The sequence below is a fragment of the Ascaphus truei genome, chromosome 6 (assembly GCF_040206685.1).
Source record: "Ascaphus truei isolate aAscTru1 chromosome 6, aAscTru1.hap1, whole genome shotgun sequence".
NCBI classification, from domain to species: Eukaryota; Metazoa; Chordata; class Amphibia; order Anura; family Ascaphidae; genus Ascaphus; species Ascaphus truei.
This window is the reverse complement of record NC_134488.1, coordinates 108,334,666-108,358,069: the sequence shown is the minus strand read 5'-3', so window position 1 is coordinate 108,358,069 and position 23,404 is coordinate 108,334,666. Positions and strand designations below refer to the sequence as shown.

The 23,404-nt window shown below is 44.9% G+C and overlaps 1 protein-coding gene and 1 long non-coding RNA gene across 2 annotated transcripts in view; one reads left to right on the top strand and one right to left on the bottom strand.

The window, feature by feature from the left end:
• Positions 1 to 8,482, top strand: part of LOC142497635 (uncharacterized) — a 24,216-nt gene extending 15,734 nt beyond the window's left edge. Inside the window, exons 2-3 of the long non-coding RNA XR_012802293.1 lie at positions 1,606 to 1,750; positions 5,065 to 8,482. This is a non-coding gene — a long non-coding RNA (uncharacterized LOC142497635). The remainder of the gene's footprint in view (positions 1 to 1,605; positions 1,751 to 5,064) is intronic.
• Positions 6,225 to 22,794, bottom strand: BAX (BCL2 associated X, apoptosis regulator). Its single transcript, XM_075605698.1, has 6 exons — positions 22,629 to 22,794; positions 13,955 to 14,003; positions 11,321 to 11,482; positions 10,415 to 10,550; positions 10,206 to 10,310; positions 6,225 to 8,828 (listed from the first exon to the last, which is right to left on the bottom strand). The coding sequence occupies exons 1-6, from the start codon at positions 22,750 to 22,752 to the stop codon at positions 8,727 to 8,729; spliced, it is 678 nt and encodes a 225-aa protein (XP_075461813.1). The 5' UTR covers positions 22,753 to 22,794; the 3' UTR covers positions 6,225 to 8,726.
• Positions 22,795 to 23,404: the final 610 nt, after the last annotated feature.

Here is a 23,404-nt window from a genome sequence, read left to right as displayed (position 1 = left end):
GAAGGCGGGGAGAGAAACGGGGTGCAAGAGGGCACAAGGCGGGAGTGTAAGAGAAACCGGGCGGCAAGACAGGGGTGTTAGAGAGGGCGGGAGTGGTGGGAGGGGTGTGTAAGTGAGAGGATGGGAGTGTAAGAGGGATGGGGAAAGGTGAGGGGTCAGAGAGGGAGGGGGAGAGGTATAAGATACGCAGGGGGGAGATAGCGATTCAGAGAGCGGGAGGAAGAGATACATGGGGAGGGGGAGAATAATGGGGGTGGAGAGGGGGAGAATGATGGGGGTGGGGAGGGGGAGAATGATGGGGGTGGGGAGGGGGAGAATGATGGGGGTGGGGAGGGGGAGAATGATGGGGGTGGGGAGGGGGAGAATGATGGGGGTGGGGAGAATGATGGGGGTGGGGAGGGGGAGAAGGATGGGGGGCATGTGAGTGGTGGCAGTGTAAGAGTTACTGAGTGAGTGTGTCGGTGAATAGTGTGAATGTCACTATAATTTTGGATTTCGAGACTGCCATGGAAAAGTACATTTATCGGACCTGAGGATTCCTACCCGACAGCACACACAAGGTGGGCCTGAGGTGGAAAAATCAAAGCACAAAAATAAAACCCAAATAAAGGAAACAAAACAAACAGTGAAAAGCAGACAAACCAAAAGTGAACTTGAGTCAGAACAGAAGCCCAGGCACAGAGCTGCTGCGTCATCTTCATTCCCCGAAACCAGAAGACCACAAATACAGAGCCAAGCACCTAGACATCTCAAGGTACAGCAACTGAGAGGAAGTCAAACACCTTTATAATCAAGCCCCCCAAAGTAAAATACTACAGAACCAAATCTGTATTAATAAAACCCACAAATATATGCAATACGGAATATGTCGATTAGCTTGATGACAAACATAGGAGTGATTTGATTTTATTCATTAGTACGACAGCTTAAGCATTACTAAACAACAAGCGAAGATTTTATTTTACAGTGGAATCGTTTGCTTGACAATTGCTCCTTTGAGCTTATGCGGTTATTGATTTCAAAACGCAAAATAGTTCTCCAGAAATTAGATGACGAGATTAATGCTATGAAGGAGCAATTTGTCAAATTTCAAAACACTAGTGAATTATCAGTGGTGGAAGATAGGATTAAGACCAGGACGGACAGTATGCAAAAGGATAGTATTGGTCGTAAACAGAGTAAGTTCCAAAGGGATAGGATGGACTACAAAACCGGCTGCTATAGAAGCTGGAAGAAAAAAACATCAAAATTTAAAGAGAAACATAAGTATCAAAAAGTCGATACCCCCAAGGACTACTCTCACAAAATACCCGGCTATTCTAAAAAACAGGCTTCTGATACTAAAGATAAAGCCTCCAATCCGGTACAATTCATCACCCCTAAACCTAAAAGGAGTGAAACCCGACCAAAAATCTCACCGGGATGATATTGCCAATCCCAAACCCTCTACATCTGTTTCTAACACTACACACCTAGATAAGGAAATTGATTCTATATTCGAACAATACCAACATAGTCATAAATACCAACCGTTGGTGGATTTCGAACTGGAACAACAAACATCCACCAATAGTCGCGATGATAAACCGACTTTTTCTTTTTTAGATTGGAGAAAGACCAGGGATCAGCAGAACGCCAGGGAAGCGATCAAAGATCTACTAGGGAGAGAGGGAACATCGAGAGACAGAAAAAGAAAAAGTACAGTAGAGGAACAAGAGGAGGTAGCAAGACAGGGAAAAGTACACAGACGGTAAAATCTAATTATACAAACATATTTAATATTAGTCAACATTCTATTACAGACAAGGAGAAAGAGGTTCTCTCCAAAGGTCTGTCCTTTTCACCAGTGGTAGGCCCCAGTAGCTTCCAGTTATATGTGGATGTACAGCGTTTTGTCAGGAAGCTGTGCCTGAAAAAATACTTTGCCAGGGACGCAGTATCCAGACAGGACTCAAGTACTAATTTGCCCATTAGTGCAGTGTCCGGCCCAACTTCCAAATTTAAAAAACCCTCTTTTTTTTCCAAAGTATATGAGTGGTCCTTTTATTAGCACGTTTGCCCAGATGGTCACGGATGACTTAGAGTCACAGAGCAGAAACTTTAAAATCAAAAAACATAATCTAAGTATAGAAGAAAAGGGTCTTTTGAAAGCACTTGGAGAAAGTGACACTATTGTGATTAGGCCTGCAGACAAGGGGGGGGGGGGGGGTTGGTAATTATGGACAAGAGTTTTTACAGTATGTCCAAGAATCATTACGCATTCTTGAAGACAGGTCCACTTACCAGCCCCTCCCCACTAATCCAACGGTCAAGTTTCAACAAAAACTTATGGAATTTTTGAACGAAGGCTTGGATCAACAAGTTGTAACCAAGCAAGAGTTTGATTTCCTTTATAATAAATATCCGGTCATCCCTATTTTTTACATTATTCCCAAAATACACAAAGATTTAAAAAAACCTCCGGGACGTTCGATCGTATCCGGCATTCAGTCACTTACCTCCCACTTATCAGAATTCATAGACTATCACTTACAGCCATATGTCACTCAGCTTCCATCTTATTTAAGAGACACGACCCACATACTGCAGACCCTCAGGGACATCCAGTGGAACAACAGTTTTTTTTTTAGTTACAGCAGATGTATCCTCATTGTATACAGTTATTGACCACGTTCAGGGTTGTGAGGCTATTGGCCAGGTTTTGGACGGCGATCCTTTGATTTCAGACACATGCAAATACTTTTTAGTCACTGGTATTAAGTTTATTTTGTCACATAATTATTTTAATTTTAATGGAGCTTATTATTTACAGACATGTGGCACCGCCATGGGTACTAAGTTCGCTCCTAGTTATGCCAATCTTTTCATGGGTAGCTGGGAGGACAAATTCATTTGGTCTGGCTGCCCCTATGGAGCGAACTTGGTCCTATGGCGGCGCTACATCGATGACATTTTTTTTTATTTGGTCAGGCACTTCACAAGAGTTGTTATCATTTCAGGAATTTATGAATAATAATTTGTTTAATTTAAAATTCACCTTCACTTCTAGTAACACCTCTATTGAATTTCTAGATTTATGTATATATATAGAAAATAATAAACTGCACACTAAAACCTTTTTTAAAACCGTCCAAGCCAATAATTATTTCCATGCTAGTAGCCATCACAACCCTGCGTGGATCAATAATATACCGAAGGGCCAATTCATTAGGTTAAAACAGAATAGTTCATCCCATAATGTTTTTCAGGCACAAGCACAAGATTTAAAAAATAAATTTATTGAAAGGAAATATCCATTACACAATCTGGATCAGACTATATCAGAGGTTAAATTGCTAGATAGGGATACTCTGCTTCAGTACAAAAAGAAAACTGAAACAATAGCGAAAATTCCATTTATTACGCAATACAACTCAATGGCCCCCAGTATAAAGAAAATTTTGTATAAACATTGGCCAATCCTTATGAAAGACACAGATCTAGCTAATATTCTACCTAATAAATCAAACATTGTGTTCACAAAGGCACCGAATATTGGACAGCAATTGGCACCTAGCTGTCCGCTTATGCGGAAGAAAATACATAATAGTTTTGGCCTCAAAGGCTATTTTATTTGTAACACCTGCACAGCCTGTAAATATAGTCTTAAAAGAACTTCATTTTCCTCCACGGTCACTTCAAAAGCATACAATATTAAACAACACATCACATGTAACAGCATGAATGTCATTTATCTTTTGGAATGTCCCTGCGGTCTGCAGTATGTGGGTATAACCACAAGACCCATTAAACGCCGTTTATACGAGCATGTTTATAACATCACTAAAGGTTTGGTCACACATAGTGTATCGAACCACTTTCTCCAAGTGCATGGCAAGGACCCTACAGGATTAAAATGTTTAGCCACAGAGGCACTTATACCAAATTGGCGGGGTGGCAATGTCAGCAGCCTCCAAGGTAGAAAAGAGTCCTTTTGGATATATGAGCTCCAGGCGCTCGCACCTCTGGGTCTCAATATCGAATTCAATCTCAAATCATTTCTTGTTAATAAATAAAAAAATTTTTTTGCAATGTAGATGATTCTCTGTCATCCTTTTTGGACCCTTGTGGTTGTAGTTTTACATATTGATTATAAATGCACATATTACATATATTAGACACTGGGAAGTGGGTCTTCACATGGCTACATTAAGGTTATGAAATTATACACTCAACACTTAATAGATTATTATAATAATCCCTAAAGGAATTTTTTTAAACCCCAAAAATTATTTTTTATTAATCCCAATTTGGTTGTCGTTGGGCCGGATACTGCACATATGGTCAAAAATCATATCAAGATATTATGTCATTCACCCACATGTGGGCTGAGATGGTTCTGTGAAACCGTGGGCTCTGCTTTCCCATTTGCACACTGCCCTTCCTGCATCTGCCTAATGTTTATGCTCTATTTTTACTAGTTGCCTATCAGTTTGGGGCCATATATTGTTACGCATACAGCACTTCCTGGAAGTCCCGAAATGTTAAACCCTTTATAAGTCTGACAGCGTTGGTAGACCTATTTTTTTTTTATTTTTTATGCTTGTATATAATTTTGTGCTTTATTTAGTGTAAATATATACAATAGGGGAAGTTATCATTAAGCTCTTCCTGACATTTATTATAAATCATGTTGTTATTTGTAATGTGTTTTATGTATTGTATGTAGGTATGTTTTTGTTGCTGAGACTCTCAGACACCTGTTGTTATTGCGCAAGTCCATGTTCTATTGCGGCAGTGTGCTTTGAAATTGGGAATACCTATTGCGCATGTCCATGCTTGAATTGAGGCAGTATGCCTTTAAACCGGGACTACTTATAGGTGGACCTTGCCTGACTGAGGCACTACCTTTTTTTCACCCGAGGAAGGAAGCGCAGTCTTCCGAAACGCGTAGGGTGGTCTACGTGTGCACTGCTGTTGCTACAGTACTTTCCACACTTATACGATCATTTCCACGGACCATCTCCAGCCATTGTGCTGTTTACGGATGTTTTACCCCTGAGTTGGACATTGATGCTTCCGCAGGCTTGTTGCTGCCTGCGCCCTGTGTTGCTGGTGTGCACGTGGTGACGCTGGTTCCTGCGACACGCTGCCCGGTTCGTCTGCCTAGCAGAGGTCTGTGTTGTGGAAGGAGAAGAGGGTCCCCCTCTGAAGCCCTAGCTGATCGTGCGAGACGCCTGGGAGCGGATACCTGACACCACGAGAGGGGATACTTTCAGACTTATCCACTGCCTTCTACCAATCTATGTCTGGTAAGCGGCCAGCATTATCAGTGTTGGATTGCACATGTGACCTATTCTTTTAGTGTTTTAATTTTATATTGGTATATTAAATGTTTTTTATTTAATCAGTCAGTTGATTGTTTCAGCATTCGTTGTCCTGTATGTGTTAGTGTTATTGCATGTTTTCAGTTACTCTATTACACTATGTTTGTTTTTATATTATTCTTTACATGATTGATCGTCTTCATGAGGAGAGCCCAGTGGACACCATCTTCTATCTGGTTGTATACCCCCTTTTTTATACTTTGCTATAGGGCCAAGCGCCAGATATAACCTTTCTTGTTAGCTTAAGCATTACTACTTGGAATTGTAATTTAAGTTAAATAAGGCAAAAGCTCAGCCCCAAGTAATCCTGATGAGAGGACCTTTTTAAGATTCAGAGGCAAAGCAGCAGGAAAGGGAGAGCTTATGCTTTGATAACCTGGCAATTGAGGGTGGCCAATTACAGTTCAAGTGCCACCAAGAGGACAGGTATTTATGGATATCCCTGCTTCAGCACAGGTGGCTCAATGATTAAGCCGCCTCTGCTGAAGCAGGGATATCCCTAATATCTGTCCTGTTGGTGGCCCTTGACTGGGAGTTGTTCACCCCTATAGGATCATAGCACCTGTGAACGACTAACACGTCACATTGTGCCGGACGTTGCGTATACACCACCCCACACAATTATTTTTTAAGTGCATGTTTTCATGTTTTATTTAAACGTTTGGTTTATTATTGTTTTTATTTACCTTTTAGGTTGATGGGGCAAATGTGAAATTTTTCTTTTACAAAAGATACAAATTATATTCCCAATTTAAAAAAAACGAAATTAAAAATAAATGGACATAGTTATGAAAAACAGCCTCCTTCACAGCCTAAACTTTGAGCATCCTATAAATTAAAGAAACACACCAGGAATCGTATTTGGAAACCGATACCCAATAACAAAATTTATTTCTTTTTGGATTTAAAATACAAGAGAAATATTGTAGAAAGAAACAGTAAAAAAAAACAGTGGTTCCCCTCTGAAGCATTTTTAATACATTTATTTTTGTATAAACGGCTAGGTTTGCAAAGAACCCACCCTCACACGGCACAGGGCGCTGATGCAATGATTGAGCACAGAAAGCAAGAGTTACATCCCAGAACTAGAGCATCTCTAAAGAGACAGGTAACAGACAGTACGAATCCATTTTGGACTGTCCGCCATTGAAAGCTGCACTGTACCTTTGTTAGCTCTTCACTGCTGGAAGTTCCTGCACAACAGTCAACTGCAGTCATCTGAATTCCTTCCAACACCAAAGAATCAAACTCATTCCTTATTCAAATTAACCTACAGTAGCCATTACTATTGCCAAATGGACACAGTAAAAAAAGGTATATTATCTAACAAGTTTCGCTCTGATTTTGGGGTGCAGAAAGGCAAAGATGGCACCACAAATTAAAATGGTAAAACAAGGAACCTACCCCTCCCAAAGCAAACACTAGATGATTGTCTAACCCCAATGTTACCAGCAAAAAAAGGAAACTTATCAAAAAAAAGCAAAGCGAGGCACCCTGGGATTGTCCTGCTTACAATAGCCCGGTCCCAAGAGATGTGAAAGGAGTTTATTAAAGGAGTAGGAGACAGAAACGGAAAGCTCCCTTCACCGCTAACATCCCACAAATTGGCTGTGCAGCTTGTGGCTGAGGTATAATGGTATCAAGTATTTACCCAGTAAGTTTGTCATCATTGCACTGAAATCCCCAACTACACACATCACTTCAGAGAACTTTTAAAGAGAGGCTACATATTAAAAAAATAAATTAAAAAAAAAAGTAAAATAAATTAAACTTACAAATCTACCCTCTTCTCTAACAACATATTACAGATTTCAAGCAGAGAAATCGAGAAAGTAAAATAACAAACTTCACAGGTGGGTTGCAGTCTTCATACTGAAAGGGTCAATCCTCTCATTTCTGCTCAACACAAAGATGTAGACGTCGTAGTCTAAGAAGCAGTGGCCCAGTGGGAGCGCTGCAATTATGGCTAAACTCACCTGTGATCAGAACCATTCAATGAGGGATTCATTTCAAACAGTGATTCAGTGCCCTGGAATTTTTTATAAAGGGCACTGCTGCAGTAACAAAGTACAGCAGGGGTTGCAACACGGTAAAATAACTATGTTACGCCTTCTCTGCCATATTTAATGGTCGATTGATAATTTAACATACAAATCTAGGTTCAAATAACATTTTGAAAAGCACATTGTTAAATGCCAAGTAACCTCACTGCTGTTGTCACGGTATGCATATTGGACGATGCTGCAGAGTGCCTTCATTGCAGCACTAATGGCACAATTATTGTGGGTATTCCTTCAGCTACTTAGAGGTGTAAGATGTGCTTGTATTAACAGAGTGGGGAAGGAAGAACATCCAAGTGTGAATTTTCTAAGCAGTCCATCACTGCATATAAAAGACTATTTTAGACCTACAGCCGCTACCATCTGTAACATTCTTGATGCTTCAGTCTTACCATTGAAACAGCATTACACGTCTCAACCGTTGGCAATCAAACAGCCCAGCTGGAGGGAACCCGTCAAATATATATTTAAAAAAAAAAAATGTAATTCCTTACATCATCATCTTGCTATTATACGTTTGTACTCAGGACTCATTATGCCTCCATTACTTGCCACTCAGCACAGGGAACTGCAGGGAGTAGAACGCCACAGAAGTGCAAAAGCAGAGTTCTGGATTTTAATATTTGTCAGTGAGTTTTACGCTCGATTCCAATGACCAGGCAAGGAAAATGTAACAAAGACTGCATATATACAGTTAAGTATATATAAAAAAAAAAATCAATGCCTTGAATTTTATTGCGACAAACATGTAATGCTGCTTTGGCAGTCCTGAGAAAGGAAGCATTTATTGTATTTAAATAACGGAATATTCACTCCTTCAAAAGGTACAAACTATGGAAACTGCCTCCATGTACTCGTTAGGCAAGTATTGATTGTGTATGGAGTATTTGATAGCTGAATCTCATTCTTGTTTCTTACTCTCCACCCTTTGCCGCCTCCCCCCAAATCACACAATAAAAAAAATATTTTATTTGTAGGGGAGAAAAAGAAACAAGTTCAAGTATTAAATCAAAAATATGCTTAAAAACCATTAAATCTCTAAAAAAAAAAAAAAAAGGCACAAGTTAATATTGTGTTTAAAAATAAAAAAACCCACATGTGAAAGTGTGATCCCCAGATTACAGGTTGATTGACGTTCCTAGCTCCATAGTGATTGTAGCACTGTCTCTATGGGAGCTTCGAGTCGCTGTCAAGAGGACAGTTCTTTAACTTCCTCAGTGCTGGAGAGGACTGCAATGAACTGGTCTGTGCCTCCAGTAGTAAAATGGTTAAAAAGAGCTGCATGTATCTGTCTGAAGTACTAGGACATCCTATAGAAGGCGAAAGTGGCAGTGAGGACACCAGCTAAGAAAACGCCAACAGTTTGCCATGTAGGGGTGCCAAAGTAAGACAGGAGGCCATCCTGTTAAAAGACAAAAATTCTGTTATAGATTATCTAAACAAAAAACGACAACAAATACAGGACATGGGTCGTGTACTCATTTGTAACACTTACATTTTCAATTCATTTTGTAATATAATATTGGTATTTTCTCCATTAGGCCATAGGACCCCCAGCAACAAATCAGAACTCGCCAAAGCAAGTAAGGTGGGACTCCATATGAATCTCAGCAAGACCAAAGTGATGTTCAAATGTCAACTATTCAAAAATCTAAATAAATGTAATAGAACAAGAAGTCGCAGACTGTCCATCTTGGCTAGCAAGAAATGGACGAGAACCTTTTGCATGAAATCAATGAGAGTGAATGCTGGGATGGAGCACATTTGGAAGAAACGAGACCATCTTGGAAAGGAACCTTCCACTGTTTCTCAAAAGGAAAGTGTTCCACCAATGCATCACACGTGTGCTCACGTATAGATGTGAATCGTGGACCATAAATACCGAGACAATACAGACGTGTCAGACAACTCAGGGAAGTATGAGAAGGTGTATGCTGGGTATTACCCAAAGAGACAGGAAAAATAATGAATGGGCTCGAAAGCAAACAAACGTCTGACATCAGAAGGATGAAGACATTAAAACGGCAGCGGACTGGACATATTGCAAGAAGAAATGACCACAGTTAAACAAAGACAGTACTCGACTGGATTCAAAGGAATATCAAAAAGACCAAGAACGTCTTTTTTCAATTATATTATTTGCAGACTTTACTGGTGACCCAATGAATACCAGACCAGAAAGTGCTACAAACAACTGAGAATTGTGAAGAAAAAGGTTTGCCTGACCAGTACATTACATTGTATTCTTACTAGTAACTGCTACCGAGTTCTGAGCTTGCAGGGACTGCGTGTGTTTGGAGGTTTGTGACCCCTCCCCCCCGGTTTTAAGTTTTCCCCGCCCACTTTTAAATAGCAGGTGTTGTGATGCACCTCTTAGTGACCAGTCTATTAAGACTTCTTCCTCCATCACAGGTAAACAGAATGTTTAGACCGTATTAGGACTTGCAGAAGAGGGGGCTCCTTGGCATGGTTTGCAAGCTTATAATGCTGTGGCCAAAGATTTTAACTAAATGATCCGCACTTATGAGAAGGAAAACAGACAAGTATTTAACTATACAATTTGTCATATTGGATGTGGACTGGGGCTTCTTGTCTTTTGTTATATACATTAAGTTACAATCCTAGTAGCACTGCTTTTGACAGAAATATATGTGTGTGCGTGCGTGCGCTGCGCTGCGCTTGCGTCGCGCTTGCAGGGACTGCTAACCTTGTAATGTTTCTATATGTTTTATAAATATAATATGATAACACTCAATAATCAACAGAAGCATCAACTCACCCAGCCTCCTTGAATCTGTATCCATTGGACAACATGGTCCCTGAGATATTCCATCGTCCAATTAATGATGGCACGAATCATCTCTGGGACCTTTGTACACAGTGCCTGCACGAGTAAAAAGGAGGTTACATGGGGCAGTTTCTGCTTTGACAATGGTACAGCTTCTGATCTGTTAAAAAATATAGAATCTCTTAAGGTGCAGTACTCACCTTCAAGACCAGCTTGCAGGCAAAGTAAAAAAGGGCCACCACTCTCCCCCAATTAAAGTTCCCATCTGCAAACATCTCTGTGGCCACACAGAAAAAGACTTCCTTGGGAGGGATGTTCTGCACCTGCTCGATCATTCTAGCAGAGAAACAGAACATGAGAACACAGTTAAGGTGCTTCAGATTATGAAGAATTCACGCCTCATGTTTTATACAGACTTGATTTCAGAACATGGCAGTTTCGACTTTCTGTAACCCACATTTCATACAATATCTAGTTAAAGCACCAATCCTGTCTAACAACCCCCACAATCCTATTTGTAATACAGCATTGGAAACGGAAGGTCTTCTGGAACTAAAAATCGCACTATTATCACAGCCTGGGACCCCTTGCCAGTGTTACTTCCTGGTTTCTTCAGGGGATTTAAACGGCTGCCCAATAGGAAACCACAACCGATGACTGTGCAGCTTCCTATTGGCTTGAGATTTGTCAGCCATTTTGTTTTCCTAGAGGCCAAGTATTAGGGGCCTGGAACTGCAAATAACAGTCCAGCTCCAGGGAAACCCCCCCCTCTACACTGGAGCTAATGTAAAAAAATAAATGTAGAAAAAAAAATGCAACTAGAAAAAACAAGTAGACAGCACTGCTGCTTTAAATCATAAAGTGGTCAAGCTACAGCTCACTGAACAAGAGGCAGTCATGTTCTAAAATTCACAAAGGCCTAACACAGAAATTAGGGTTTGTCTGAAGTGCTATACTATAAAAAATAAAAAATAAACTGAAGTGGGAATAGCACAAAATACCTATGCGGAGAGTCGGGTCCATAAAAGAAACAAGTGCTTTGTACTATTCAAGAAGGATACTAGCGCTCTAAAGACGCTCAGGAGTATTGCTCCCATGGGCCATACCTCTGCAGCTCCATGTTTCCATCCAGTTCATCTCCAATCTTTCGCAGGCACTCACTCAGCTTCTTAGTGGCAGGGTCACCCTGCAGCTGTTCTGTCATGCCCAGCTCTGGCACGGCCGCAGAAGCCCCATCTGAAGTGCGCTGCGCCCGGTCTACAATAAACCTGGTGTGGGAGATGATTAGAGTACATTCCATTGCACAGCTAGGACACAGTTACACCCAGCCATGTAAGGGGATACGTTCTTTCAAAATAGATACTGCAAAAAGTTTCAGTAGAAACCATCAATGCAGAAACTCTACAAGCACAAGTGTCAAAAGGATTGTGGGGTCACTTTTAATACACTTCAGTTTAACGCTACATATAAACACACACAGCCCCTGAAAGCTCAGAACCCAAATCCACCAAATCATATATATATGGTGTCAAAAAGAGTGCTACTAGGATTGGGACTTCAAATACAGAACAAAAAAAAAGACAAAAAGGCCCAGTGCTACATCTCACTTGACATTAAGTGGTTGTGGGCTTAAAATACTTTGGCCAAAGAATTTAACTAAATGACCCTTGCTTATGAGACGATATATACAGTTAAGTATTAACTATGTAATATGTCAACATAAAAAATAAACAGTTCTGTAGTATTAGATCTTACTTACAGCATTGTTTTATTATTATTGACCTCTTAATGCCATTTCTAATTAGTTTTAATATAATGAGCATCTTTTGATTTCTATAGCAGGCCTTAGCCCACTTCCCCAGCAGTGCAAGATCTTTGTAACTTTCCTGTTTGTGATAATTTGTTGCCACTATTCCCAGCAGTTTGAGCTGAAAACTGCAATAGATAATGCTACTTTAGTAATAAGGATACCTTGCAGTTGCCGAGTTTACACTGACTGAAGGATTAATTGAAACTGAAAGGCAGCCATTTAATGAACCCTGGGAAGCAGGATCTTTACTGATCGTTTTCTTTGGGGCTTTTTTTTATTTAATTTTTTTTTTTAAGTGCCGCTTGGGTTGCCTCTTTAAAACAAGGATTTAGGTGTAGGCGCGGTTACAAAAGTTTGCCCTCAAATCAACCTGAAAATAAACATGCAGCAGCGTATAGCAAATTAAATCCTACTATGCACATTTGAAAAAAAATAAATAAATAAAAACAAGGCCATGGAAAGTAAAAGTAAAAATAAAAATAGTAGGACCAAATTTACATGTCGCTAAACTGTACGGATTGTTACATCCTCTTCAGGAGATTACAGGCCTTATGGTTTGACACAGGAGCTGAAAACGTGTCCGCCCACACTGCCAACTAACCGGGAAGGCCGCGCATATAGTGCCCGTGGCGGGTGATCACCTGTCACCGTTGGCGAAAGTTATATTTCGCTTCGCGGCGGCGTCGCGGGCATACTGGCATTTGATTGGTTCAGGGGCTGTCACATGAGGCGACAGCCCTTGAAAAATCAAATATTGCCAGCTACCAAAATTCGCGAAGCGCCGTCGCATTGTCGCCGTCGCGCTTACTACAAGCGCACGCGGCAATGCATTCGTTTTTGGCAGACATCGCGGGCACTATACGCACGGCCTAAAGCCAATATAGCGTCTTGTACAGGAACAGCTACCCTGCCTGTCACTAAGAGGTCAGAGTGTAACTAAGGCAGATGTGCTAGGGGTTCATTAACTAATTTTGGGATATAATGAAAAGGGGGGGGGGGGGTGGGGAGGGGCGTAAATATTATATTTCTGTCCAAGGGTCTCAAACTCAGTCGTTAAGGGCCACCAGCAGGCCAGGTTTTATGAATATCCCTGCTTCAGCACAGATGGCTCAGTCAAAAACAGCCACCTGTGCTGCAGCAGGGATATCCATAAAACCTGGCCTGTTGGTTGCCCTTGAGGACTGAGTTTGAGACCCGTGCTGTACATGAAGGTGAAAGATCAATACCCCATTTGCAGGATCAACTATTGCTTTAGTGTTAAAATGAATCTGATGGGCAAGTTCTAAATCAGCATCATGATTAGCACAGAGCTGCAATAAAGTAAAAGCAGGAACTAATATAAACACCTCCAATACCAATGTTAAGGACGCAATCCAAGCACTCTATTTGATTTACATTTATTTTTACACAGGATTGAAGCACGGGGTCTTCAGAGCTGAACCCCATTGACTTCAACTCCGGGGACCCGCTACTTCCGGAGATACAGGCCTCCATAGGGGATGCCGGAAGCCACTCCAGCTGGGTAGCAGGGTTCACCTTACGGCCGCTTTTCAAAGCTCCCATGTCATGCAGGCCAATGGGAAGCTGTGACGTCATCCGGTGTGGCTTCGTATTGGACCACATGACGTAGAGCTTTAAAAAGCAGAGATACTGGCACCCCATTTTGAGGCAAGCATCTCTGGAAGCAGGGAGCCCCCTTTGCTGCACTTAATGGGGTTCAGCTCTGGAGACCCCCCCCGGCTTCAATCCTGTGTGTGGGGGGGGGGGGGGGGGAGCGGGAGAGAAACAACACTTGCATTGACGCTTTAAAGTTGGCTGAATGTTTCCGCCACAAAAGGGCAATATATTTAATACATACTGCTTTTATTAGGGGATTGTAAAACACACGATTCCATACAAAGAGGTCACACCACTACACAATAACACTCACCCACGCAACAGCAAATTTCCGGTCTGTAGGATCTGCTCCGGTGAGGTACCTGGAGGAATGAAAAACGAAATAGTCCAAATACAGCACCGTACCATACCACAAAATTGCATCCTACCCAGCATCTTACACCTTTATAGCCCTCAAGGAGTTCATAGAAACCTGGGGTGGCCAACTCCAGTCCTCAAGGGCCACCAACAGGTCAGGTTCAGGATAACCCTGCTTGAAGCAGGGTTATCGGGAAAACTTGACCTGTTGGTGGCCCTTGAGGACTGGCGTTGGCCACCCGATATAAGCAAACCACATGTTTTCACACTAAATGGCTCAGACTAACCATTTCCTTTTTTGTCCCCCTGAACTTTACATGTTTATTATGATTGATAGGGATTGTTCATTTTTGGAACAGCTGTCATTTTCTTCCACTTAAATAACAGGATTCAGGCCTGTGCAATTAAATACATATGTTAACAAAACGAATTATTAAAGGTTGGAAGAAATATGGGTTGCCACATATCTACACTAAGGCTGCTTTTGCAATCAATGCAAGACTGCACAGCATTCAGGACCATCGATTTATTCATTCAGTTCACCTTTACTGCCATCAGACATAAGTAATTAAATCTTTAGTATACTTTACCCTGACTCATGTTGTCTGGGATACTTTATCACAGTACAGGAAAAGATTAGCAAAAAAAAAAAAAAGTGTGCATGACAACTGTTTTAACCTTTAGTTATGCACACTACTCCCATGCTCAATACAGCTTTTAAGTCTATAAAAATCAGGCAGATTTGGTAGACAGCTTGCTATGTAAAGCACAGAACCGATCCTTTCCTATCTGATAACAGAATGCAGACATGCGAGTTTCTCACTAATGCACTCGGAAACCACAGGTTACAGGATTCGTTTCAGAATAAAGTGGGCGCTTTACAAGAAAGGTTTCTCAATTATAGCCAGATATTTTCAAACGGATGCCAAAAAGCTTGTGTGTTTAGAAGGTATAGTTGATGAGTCAACTCAGACCATGCATCTCACACAACGGCCAGTCTACGCCACAATGACTACATACCCTTGGATTGCACGCGTGCTGCAAGGATAAATCATTGGAAATTAAACACTAACCATGTTTTAGACACCCAGGAAAGGAGCTAGAAAAGTTGTAGAATTAAATAAGCATAGTGCTATTGCTCTAAAAATCTTACATTGGCATTTTCACAAAGCGGGATGTGTTTGAAATCGGGGTGTATGAAATGGGTCTCTAATTCCGGTGCACAAACTGCATTACTGTTCCTGGTAAATGCACGAGACTGGCCCATTTCAAAGATTCTCTATGAACGTGCTCTTATGTCAACTATAAAATGAACTTTGTGGTAATATTTAATTATAACCCATTGCAATCAGAAAGGGAGTAATAAAAGCAATCTGTAAATATGACTTTCTCCATTAACCAGTGCCTGAAACACAAGAAAGATGTAAGGAAGCGTTGGTGTGAGGCAGGTGGAAGCAGCACAACACTTATCACTGTGGCTGTACCTCGGTGTGAACACCATTACAAAACAATGGCATGCTGGTGACACTGCTGCAGTCCCGACCAAAACTCTCGTTATTAGGTATTTCTAACCACACGGGCCAGCAATAAATGGGTAAAGCTGACAACTGCAGCAGGGAAGGGGTTAACATTGATATCTTGCAGGCAGGTTTCTACCAGAATTTTTGGATAGATATACATTTTATTCCGTTAAAACAAACAAAAAAAAAACATACTTAACCTATGATACAAGTGTAGTATATATTTCACATCTTTCAATTCCCCCTTGATGACAAAGATAATGTAACTAAATTATCCAGCAGCATAATACCCAATGAGAACACAATTCCTTTAAAATGACAGTGTCTCTGATGAAGACTGCACCACTGAGAGAGTCAAACTATACATAGCCACGTATCACCACTGGTTAATGAACGGTCCTAAGGTGAACTCTTAGGCTAGTTCCCCGCTGCAGCCTGCGGCGCACGGGCCTCTCACCAGCCCCTTACCTCCTCCATAGCCGTCCCCAGTGGCACCTCGCTCCCTTGCTCACTGTGACGCGTCAGCCTGCACGGGTTACAATAGAATTGTGATCCCGAGCGGCGACATGTCACGTGGTGTGGCAGGGAGATCGCCGGCAGGGGGTGGATCCTTCCCCACCCATGCTCAGCCCTCAATGCTGGAGACACACACACAGAAAATGTGCATCATGGCCCCGCCCCCCGTCATGGCCACAACCACCCGACCCGTTTTGACCACGTCCCCCGCACCTAAAAACGGCTCCCTACAGACCGCAATGAAATGCCATGCACGCGCCGACTGGATGCAGTGTGGCCGCGCCGGCGCATGCAGCGGGGCCTTAGCCTTATTGTAATACAACTAACTGCAATCTTGGAATCGTTCACACACTGAATAGGACACCGACAACCTCCATGCCAGATCATCCAACACAGAAGGGAAGAAGGGTTTTTGATACCAATAACCCAGTTCTTCCTACTTTCTTTTCCAAGATGCCCATAGTACGAGAGTCTCACACTGCAGAACCTGATGCCATTGTTCATGCATTTACGTAGGCTGAAAATCCAATCCAATGTCAACATTATTAGTTTACACATGTACAGCGTCAGGTCCCAAGAAACTAAGAGGGTCATTCTATATTGTCCGTGTTCGGATGAAAATCCTCATGGAAGTCAATAGATTTTCAGCCGAAACCAGCCTCTTTAAAAAATGTAGAATAAGGCCCTAGTATGAAGTGTTTAGTGGTAATGGTGATATTATAAAACCATATTTGTGGAAGACATTTTAAAAATCGAGGGACAGAAAGGAGCAGCCCCCCCCCCTCCCCAAAAAGCAAGTGTAGAGTTGTTTTTTTTGCCCTGCATGGATTTGTGACCTCCATGTTTCCAGTGCCAGGGCCCCTCCCGGCGGTGCACAGCGGTTGAGCTCAGCAGGACTACTTGCAGCACTGAATATGCATTCAAAATCAACAGAAATAGACTGGTAGATAACTTGTATGTCATCCACAAAAGCTTGGCAGTTGGTTCGAAAAAGTATCTTTTGGAACTTCCTGCAGATATTTTCTGTAATGTCGCTATACCTGAACCACACTTAATTTCCGTATCCAAGGAAGGAAGTTAAATGTGCTTGGATATTCTTCCTGTAACTAAGGACTGGATGGGAACTCGGGGGCTTATTTTACAAAAAAACTGTGGTCGTTCAGACTGTGATAAATGAGGAAGACACAGGAAAAACAAAAAAAAAAAAAAAAACACTTCAGTTCCAGCCAATATTGACTCAACAGTACTGACCTCAGTGGTATAAAGGAGGAATGAACAGGAATCATATTCCAAATATAACACAGCGGAATTATTCTAAAGTTGCACAACACCATATACTACCCGCAGGGCGATAGTCAGAAAGAAGCCAGGGAAAGTAGTTTCGTTTTGGAATTCATGAATTTGCAATATGATTACAGGAAATGTCCAAACTTTTTTTTTTTTTTGGCACTGTAGGGCAGATTTGAAGAATTACAAATTGAATTAACCTTTAAGGTTAAAGAGGAAAATAATAGCTGACCTAGAACCGATTGCTTGGTCTGAACTTCCTTAACCCCGGTTTAGCTGAACAAACTGTCAAGTTTAGCATATTTTCTTAACGAAGAAAAAGATAGTACAAAAAAAAAAAAGTATAGAATTTTAAATCTAAAAAAAAAAAATAGACTCACTTGTTTGACAATAGGAAATGGTCAATCTATGCGATCAACATTACTGAAGGCGTGGCTCGGTGAGTAAAGGCACTGACTGATGCTGATAGAGGGGACCCTGGTCCAATTCCCCATGGCAGCTCATTGGGACCGTGGATAAATCACCATCTCCTGGTGCCTCAGACACCCACATCGAAGATTGTAAGCTCGCATGGGCAGGGACAGTGTCTGTAAAATTCCTATGTGTTGTGTAACGCGCACTATACTGTAATTGTAAAGCGCTGAGTCCCATTGGGTGAAAAGCACTATATGAAATAAAGTTATTATTAACATCAATCAATAAAGACCACTGTTTCATGAAAGCTTGCTCATGTTGTATATCTACATCAATAATTTAGACTATCTGCAGTTTCAGAATTGATATTGCAGGGCTGGCCAACTCCAGTCCTCAAGGGTCACCATCAGGTCAGGTTTTAAGGATATCCCTGCTTCAGCACAGGTGGCTCAATCAACAACTGAGCCAAATGTGCTCAAGTAGGGATAGCCTTAAAACCTCATCTGTTGGTGACCCTTGAGGACTGGAGTTGGCCCGACACATGAATGCAATATATTGAGTATCTCTCGCCTTTGCTGCACTCTGCATAGTGAGGATTTTGTTAACATTGTTATATTACATAGCATTTTAACACAAAATAAAAGGGAACATTTTTCAGACTGATTTGTTTTTCTATTTTTTGCCCTTTTGCCTTTTACACGGAATAACATTTTGTATTGCTTTCCACTTCCTCTTTGTCAGTAAGTGCTACACAGTGACGCACATACAATACACACAACCTTCTCCCCAGTATGAAACGCCGCATGGCTGGTTGTTTTTCATGGCTTCCTGGAATGAGTCATCTTCCCGTCTCATGTGTTTACGTATCAGTCTCTGGTTTCCAAGACCACAGACAGCTACCTGAAACCCACTAAATCCCCTTTATCAGTTCAATATTTACCCTAACCAGCACAGAGGAGGAACCCCACATCAGCATAGTGTCTGACAGTGCTCATCCCTTTTTACACTGCATCACAAAGTCCTGGGATGACCCAATACATACCAACTGGGTGATAAGACTGACACTGTGGTTTCTGGTTATGTTTTAGAGGAGTTATATCCGAGTGTATGATACAATGCACAAACTGAAATATAATTAAGGTATGCTTCAATCAACACTCACGTGGTTTCAACTAAGGGTTACCAAGTGATACTAAATATGAAAAAACTTGATAGAAATTGGGTTGAAACTAAAGAGCTCAGGTGACAATGTACACAACTTGTTTTGCATAAGGTTGTTATTGATCCAGTAACCACCATGTGCTAAATCTCAACTCCAATGTTGTGAAAATAATATAAGATCTGAATACAAATGGTCATGTTTACATTAATTACAAGGTTTTTGGGGGGGGGTTTAACACGTGTTGGTGAAATTTCATAGTTTTTCAAATGTACAATAGAAAAGGAAAAAAAAGAGAAAAAAAGTTTTAATATTAATGTGTGTGTGACAGAATATTTTAAGAGAAACCATAACTTCTGAAGCAATGTATTCTTAAACCTGCTATAGGAGCGATGCACAGGGAGACCGCGGCGCACAGTGAGACCGCGGCGCACAGGGAGACCGCGGCGCACAGGGAGACCGCGGCGCACAGGGAGACCGCGGCGCACTTCCACATCTTTGGAAATCAAGCCCCCTCTCTAGCCACCCCGTGGAGGGAGCCTGCCCCCTCAACCCCCCCCCTGCCTCCCCATAGAGGGAGCCTGCCTCTCTCTACACCCCCCCCCCATAGCATAGAGGGAGCCTGCCTCTCTCTACACCCCCCCCCCCCCCATAGCATAGAGGGAGCCTGCCTCTCTCTACACCCCCCCCCCCCCCCCATAGCATAGAGGGAGCCTGCCTCTCTCTACACCCCCCCCCCCCCCCATAGCATAGAGGGAGCCTGCCTCTCTCTACACCCCCCACCCTCCCCATAGCATAGAGGGAGCCTGCCTCTCTCTACACCCCCCCCCCCTCCCCATAGCATAGAGGGAGCCTGCCTCTCTCTACACCCCCCCCCCCATAGCATAGAGGGAGCCTGCCTCTCTCTACACTCCCCCCCCATAGCATAGAGGGAGCCTGCCTCTCTCTACACCCCCCCCCCCCCCCATAGCATAGAGGGAGCCTGCCTCTCTCTACACCCCCCCCCCCCATAGCATAGAGGGAGCCTGCCTCTCTCTACACCCCCCCCCCATAGCATAGAGGGAGCCTGCCTCTCTCTACACCCCCCCCCCCCCATAGCATAGAGGGAGCCTGCCTCTCTCTACACCCCCCCCCCCCCCCCATAGCATAGAGGGAGCCTGCCTCTCTCTACACCCCCCCCCCCCTCCCCATAGAGGGAGTCTGCCTCTCTCTACACCCCCCCCCCCTCCCAATAGAGGGAGCCTGCCTCCCTCTACTCCCTCCCTCCCCATAGAGGGAGCCTGTGTTTCTCTACACTCCCCTCCCTCCTCCTCCTCATAGCATAGAGGGAGCCTGCCTCTCTCTACACCCCCCCCCCCCCCCCATAGCATAGAGGGAGCCTGCCTCTCTCTACACCCCCCCCCCCTCCCCATAGAGGGAGTCTGCTTCTCTCTACACCCCCCCCCCTCCCAATAGAGGGAGCCTGCCTCCCTCTACTCCCTCCCTCCCCATAGAGGGAGCCTGTGTTTCTCTACACTCCCCTCCCTCCTCCTCCTCATAGCATAGAGGGAGCCTGCCTCTCTCTACACTCCCCCCCCCCCCCACACCTCCTTATAGCATAGAGGGAGCCTGCCTCTCTCTACCCCCCCCCCTCCTCCTCATAGCATAGAGGGAGCCTGCCCTCTCTCTACTCCCCCCCCCCCCTCCTCCTCATAGCATAGAGGGAGCCTACCTCTCTCTACACCCCCCCCCTCCCAATAGAGGGAGCCTGCCTTTCTCTACACCCCCCCCCCTCCCCATAGAGGGAGCCTGCCTCTCTATACACTCCCCCCCTCCTCATAGCATAGAAGGAGCCTGCCTCTCTCTACACTCCCCCCCTCCTCATAGCATAGAGGGAGCCTGCCTCTCTCTACACCCCCCCCCCCTCCCCATACAGGGAGCCTGCCTCTCTCTACACCCCCCCCCCTCTCCCTATACAGGGAGCCTGCCTCTCTACACCCCCCCCCCTCTCCCCATACAGGGAGCCTGCCTCTCTCTACACCCCCCCCCCCCCCTCTCCCCATACAGGGAGCCTGCCTCTCTCTACACTCCCCCCCTCCTCATAGCATAGAGGGAGCCTGCCTCTCTCTACACCCCCCCCCCCCTCCCCATACAGGGAGCCTGCCTCTCTCTACACCCCCCCCCCTCTCCCTATACAGGGAGCCTGCCTCTCTACACCCCCCCCCCCCCTCCCCATACAGGGAGCCTGCCTCTCTCCACACCCCCCCCCTCCCCATACGGGGAGCCTGCCCCCTCTCTTCCCCCCCCCCCTTCAAGGCAGCCTGCCCCCTCTCTTCCCCCCCCCCCACCTCCTTCGAGGCAGCCTGCCCCCTCTCTTCCCCCCACCTTCGAGGCAGCCTGCCCCCTCTCTTCCCCCCCCCCCCTTCAAGGCAGCCTGCCCCCTCTCTTCCCCCCCCACCCCCTTCGAGGCAGCCTGCCCCCTCTTTGTATCCCCCCCTCGTGGAGGCAGCCTGCCCCCTCTCTGTATCCCCCCTCGTGGAGGCAGCCTGCCCCCTCTCTGTATCCCCCCTCGTGGAGGCAGCCTGCCCCCTCTCTGTATCCCCCCACCCTGAGGCAGCCTGCCCCCTCTCTGTATCCCCCCACCCTTCGATGCAGCCTGCCCCCTCTCTTCTTCCCCCCACCCTTCGATGCAGCCTGCCCCCTCTCTTCTTCCCCCCACCCTTCGATGCAGCCTGCCCCCTCTCTTCTTCCCCCCCCCCCACCCCCTTCGAGGCAGCCTGCTCCCTCTCTTCCCCCCACCCACCCCCTTCAAGGCAGCCTGCTCCCTGTCTTCCCCCCCCCCACCCCCTTCGAGGCAGCCTGCCCCCTCTCTGTATCCCCCTCATGGAGGCAGCCTGCCCCCTCTCTGTATCCCCCTCATGGAGGCAGCCTGCCCCTCTCTGTATCCCCCTCATGGAGGCAGCCTGCCCCCTCTCTGTATCCCCCTCATGGAGGCAGCCTGCCCCCTCTCTGTATCCCCCTCATGGAGGCAGCCTGCCCCCTCTCTGTATCCCCCTCATGGAGGCAGCCTGCCCCCTCTCTGTATCCCCCTCATGGAGGCAGCCTGCCCCCTCTCTGTATCCCCCTCATGGAGGCAGCCTGCCCCCTCTCTGTATCCCCCTCATGGAGGCAGCCTGCCCCCTCTCTGTATCCCCTTCATGGAGGCAGCCTGCCCCCTCATGGAGGCAGCCTGCCCCCACTCTGTATCCCCCTCATGGAGGCAGCCTGCCCCCACTCTATATCCCCCTCATGGAGGCAGCCACCGCTCTCTGTATCCCCCTCAAGGAGGCAGCCACCGCTCTCTGTATCTCCCTCGTGGAGGCAGCCTGCCCCCTCTCTGTATCTATCTCCCTCATGGAGGCAGCCACGGCTCTCTGTATCCCCCTCATGGAGGCAGCCTGCCCCCACTCTGTATCCCCCTCATGGAGGCAGCCTGCCCCTCTCTGTATCTCCCTCATGGAGGCAGCCTGCCCCCTCTCTGTATCTCCCTCATGGAGGCAGCCTGCCCCCTCTCTGTATCTCCCTCATGGAGGCAGCCTGCCTCCTCTCTGTATCTCCCTCATGGAGGCAGCCTGCCTCCTCTCTGTATCTCCCTCATGGAGGCAGCCTGCCTCCTCTCTGTATCTCCCTCATGGAGGCAGCCACAGCTCTCTGCCCCCCGCGGATGGAGTCTGCTCACTCCCGCCAGGTTGGATCCCCCTCCTTTCCTCGCTCACCTGTCCCCGGGCCTCCGGTGGCGGCTGCTCCACTGTCATCACCAGGCAAGTCCCCACCGGCTCCCGGCTCCGCCATTCGTGCTGCGCGAATCCAATACACAACTACTGTACTACTACCGCACATCCAGCGCCTGCTGCTGTCTGCTGCAACTACACGGCACGTAACACGGAAGCCGGGTATGGTGGCACTTACGTAATGACGTAGCGCCCTCTCCGCCATGTTTACTGAGGGCACTGAGGTCATGCGTGCACTGGACTCAAATGTCCCTGCTCATGAGGATGATTCATAGACATTTGCCGTCTCCTTCATGTCAATCTTCTCATAAACTTCAGCAGAGTCTCATGTACTGAAGTCAGATTTCAATATTAAAATGACGTTTATTTTTCTATAATCCCCTAATCTCATGTGTTTCAGTGCTTGTTGCTATTTAACAGACATTTATGTTTGGTGAAGATGTTTCCCTCTTTCCTCTCACAAATCTCCATCACAGATGTTTTTTATTTTGTATTTTAACATCTTGAAAGGTGTAGGGAAGACACTAGGAAAGTAGCCCTTAAGTAGGATTGTCAGGTGGCTTCTCCAAAAATGCTGGGCACAATGCTGAAAGGTTACATACAGTAGTTATATAGTTACAGATGAGTTTGAAAAAATACATACGTCCATCAAGTTCAACCTATGCTAAATTTAGACAGCAGGTACTGTATCCTATATCTATACTTCCTTATTGATCCAGAGGAAGGCAAACAAAAAAAAAACCCCAGTGTCATATTATCCA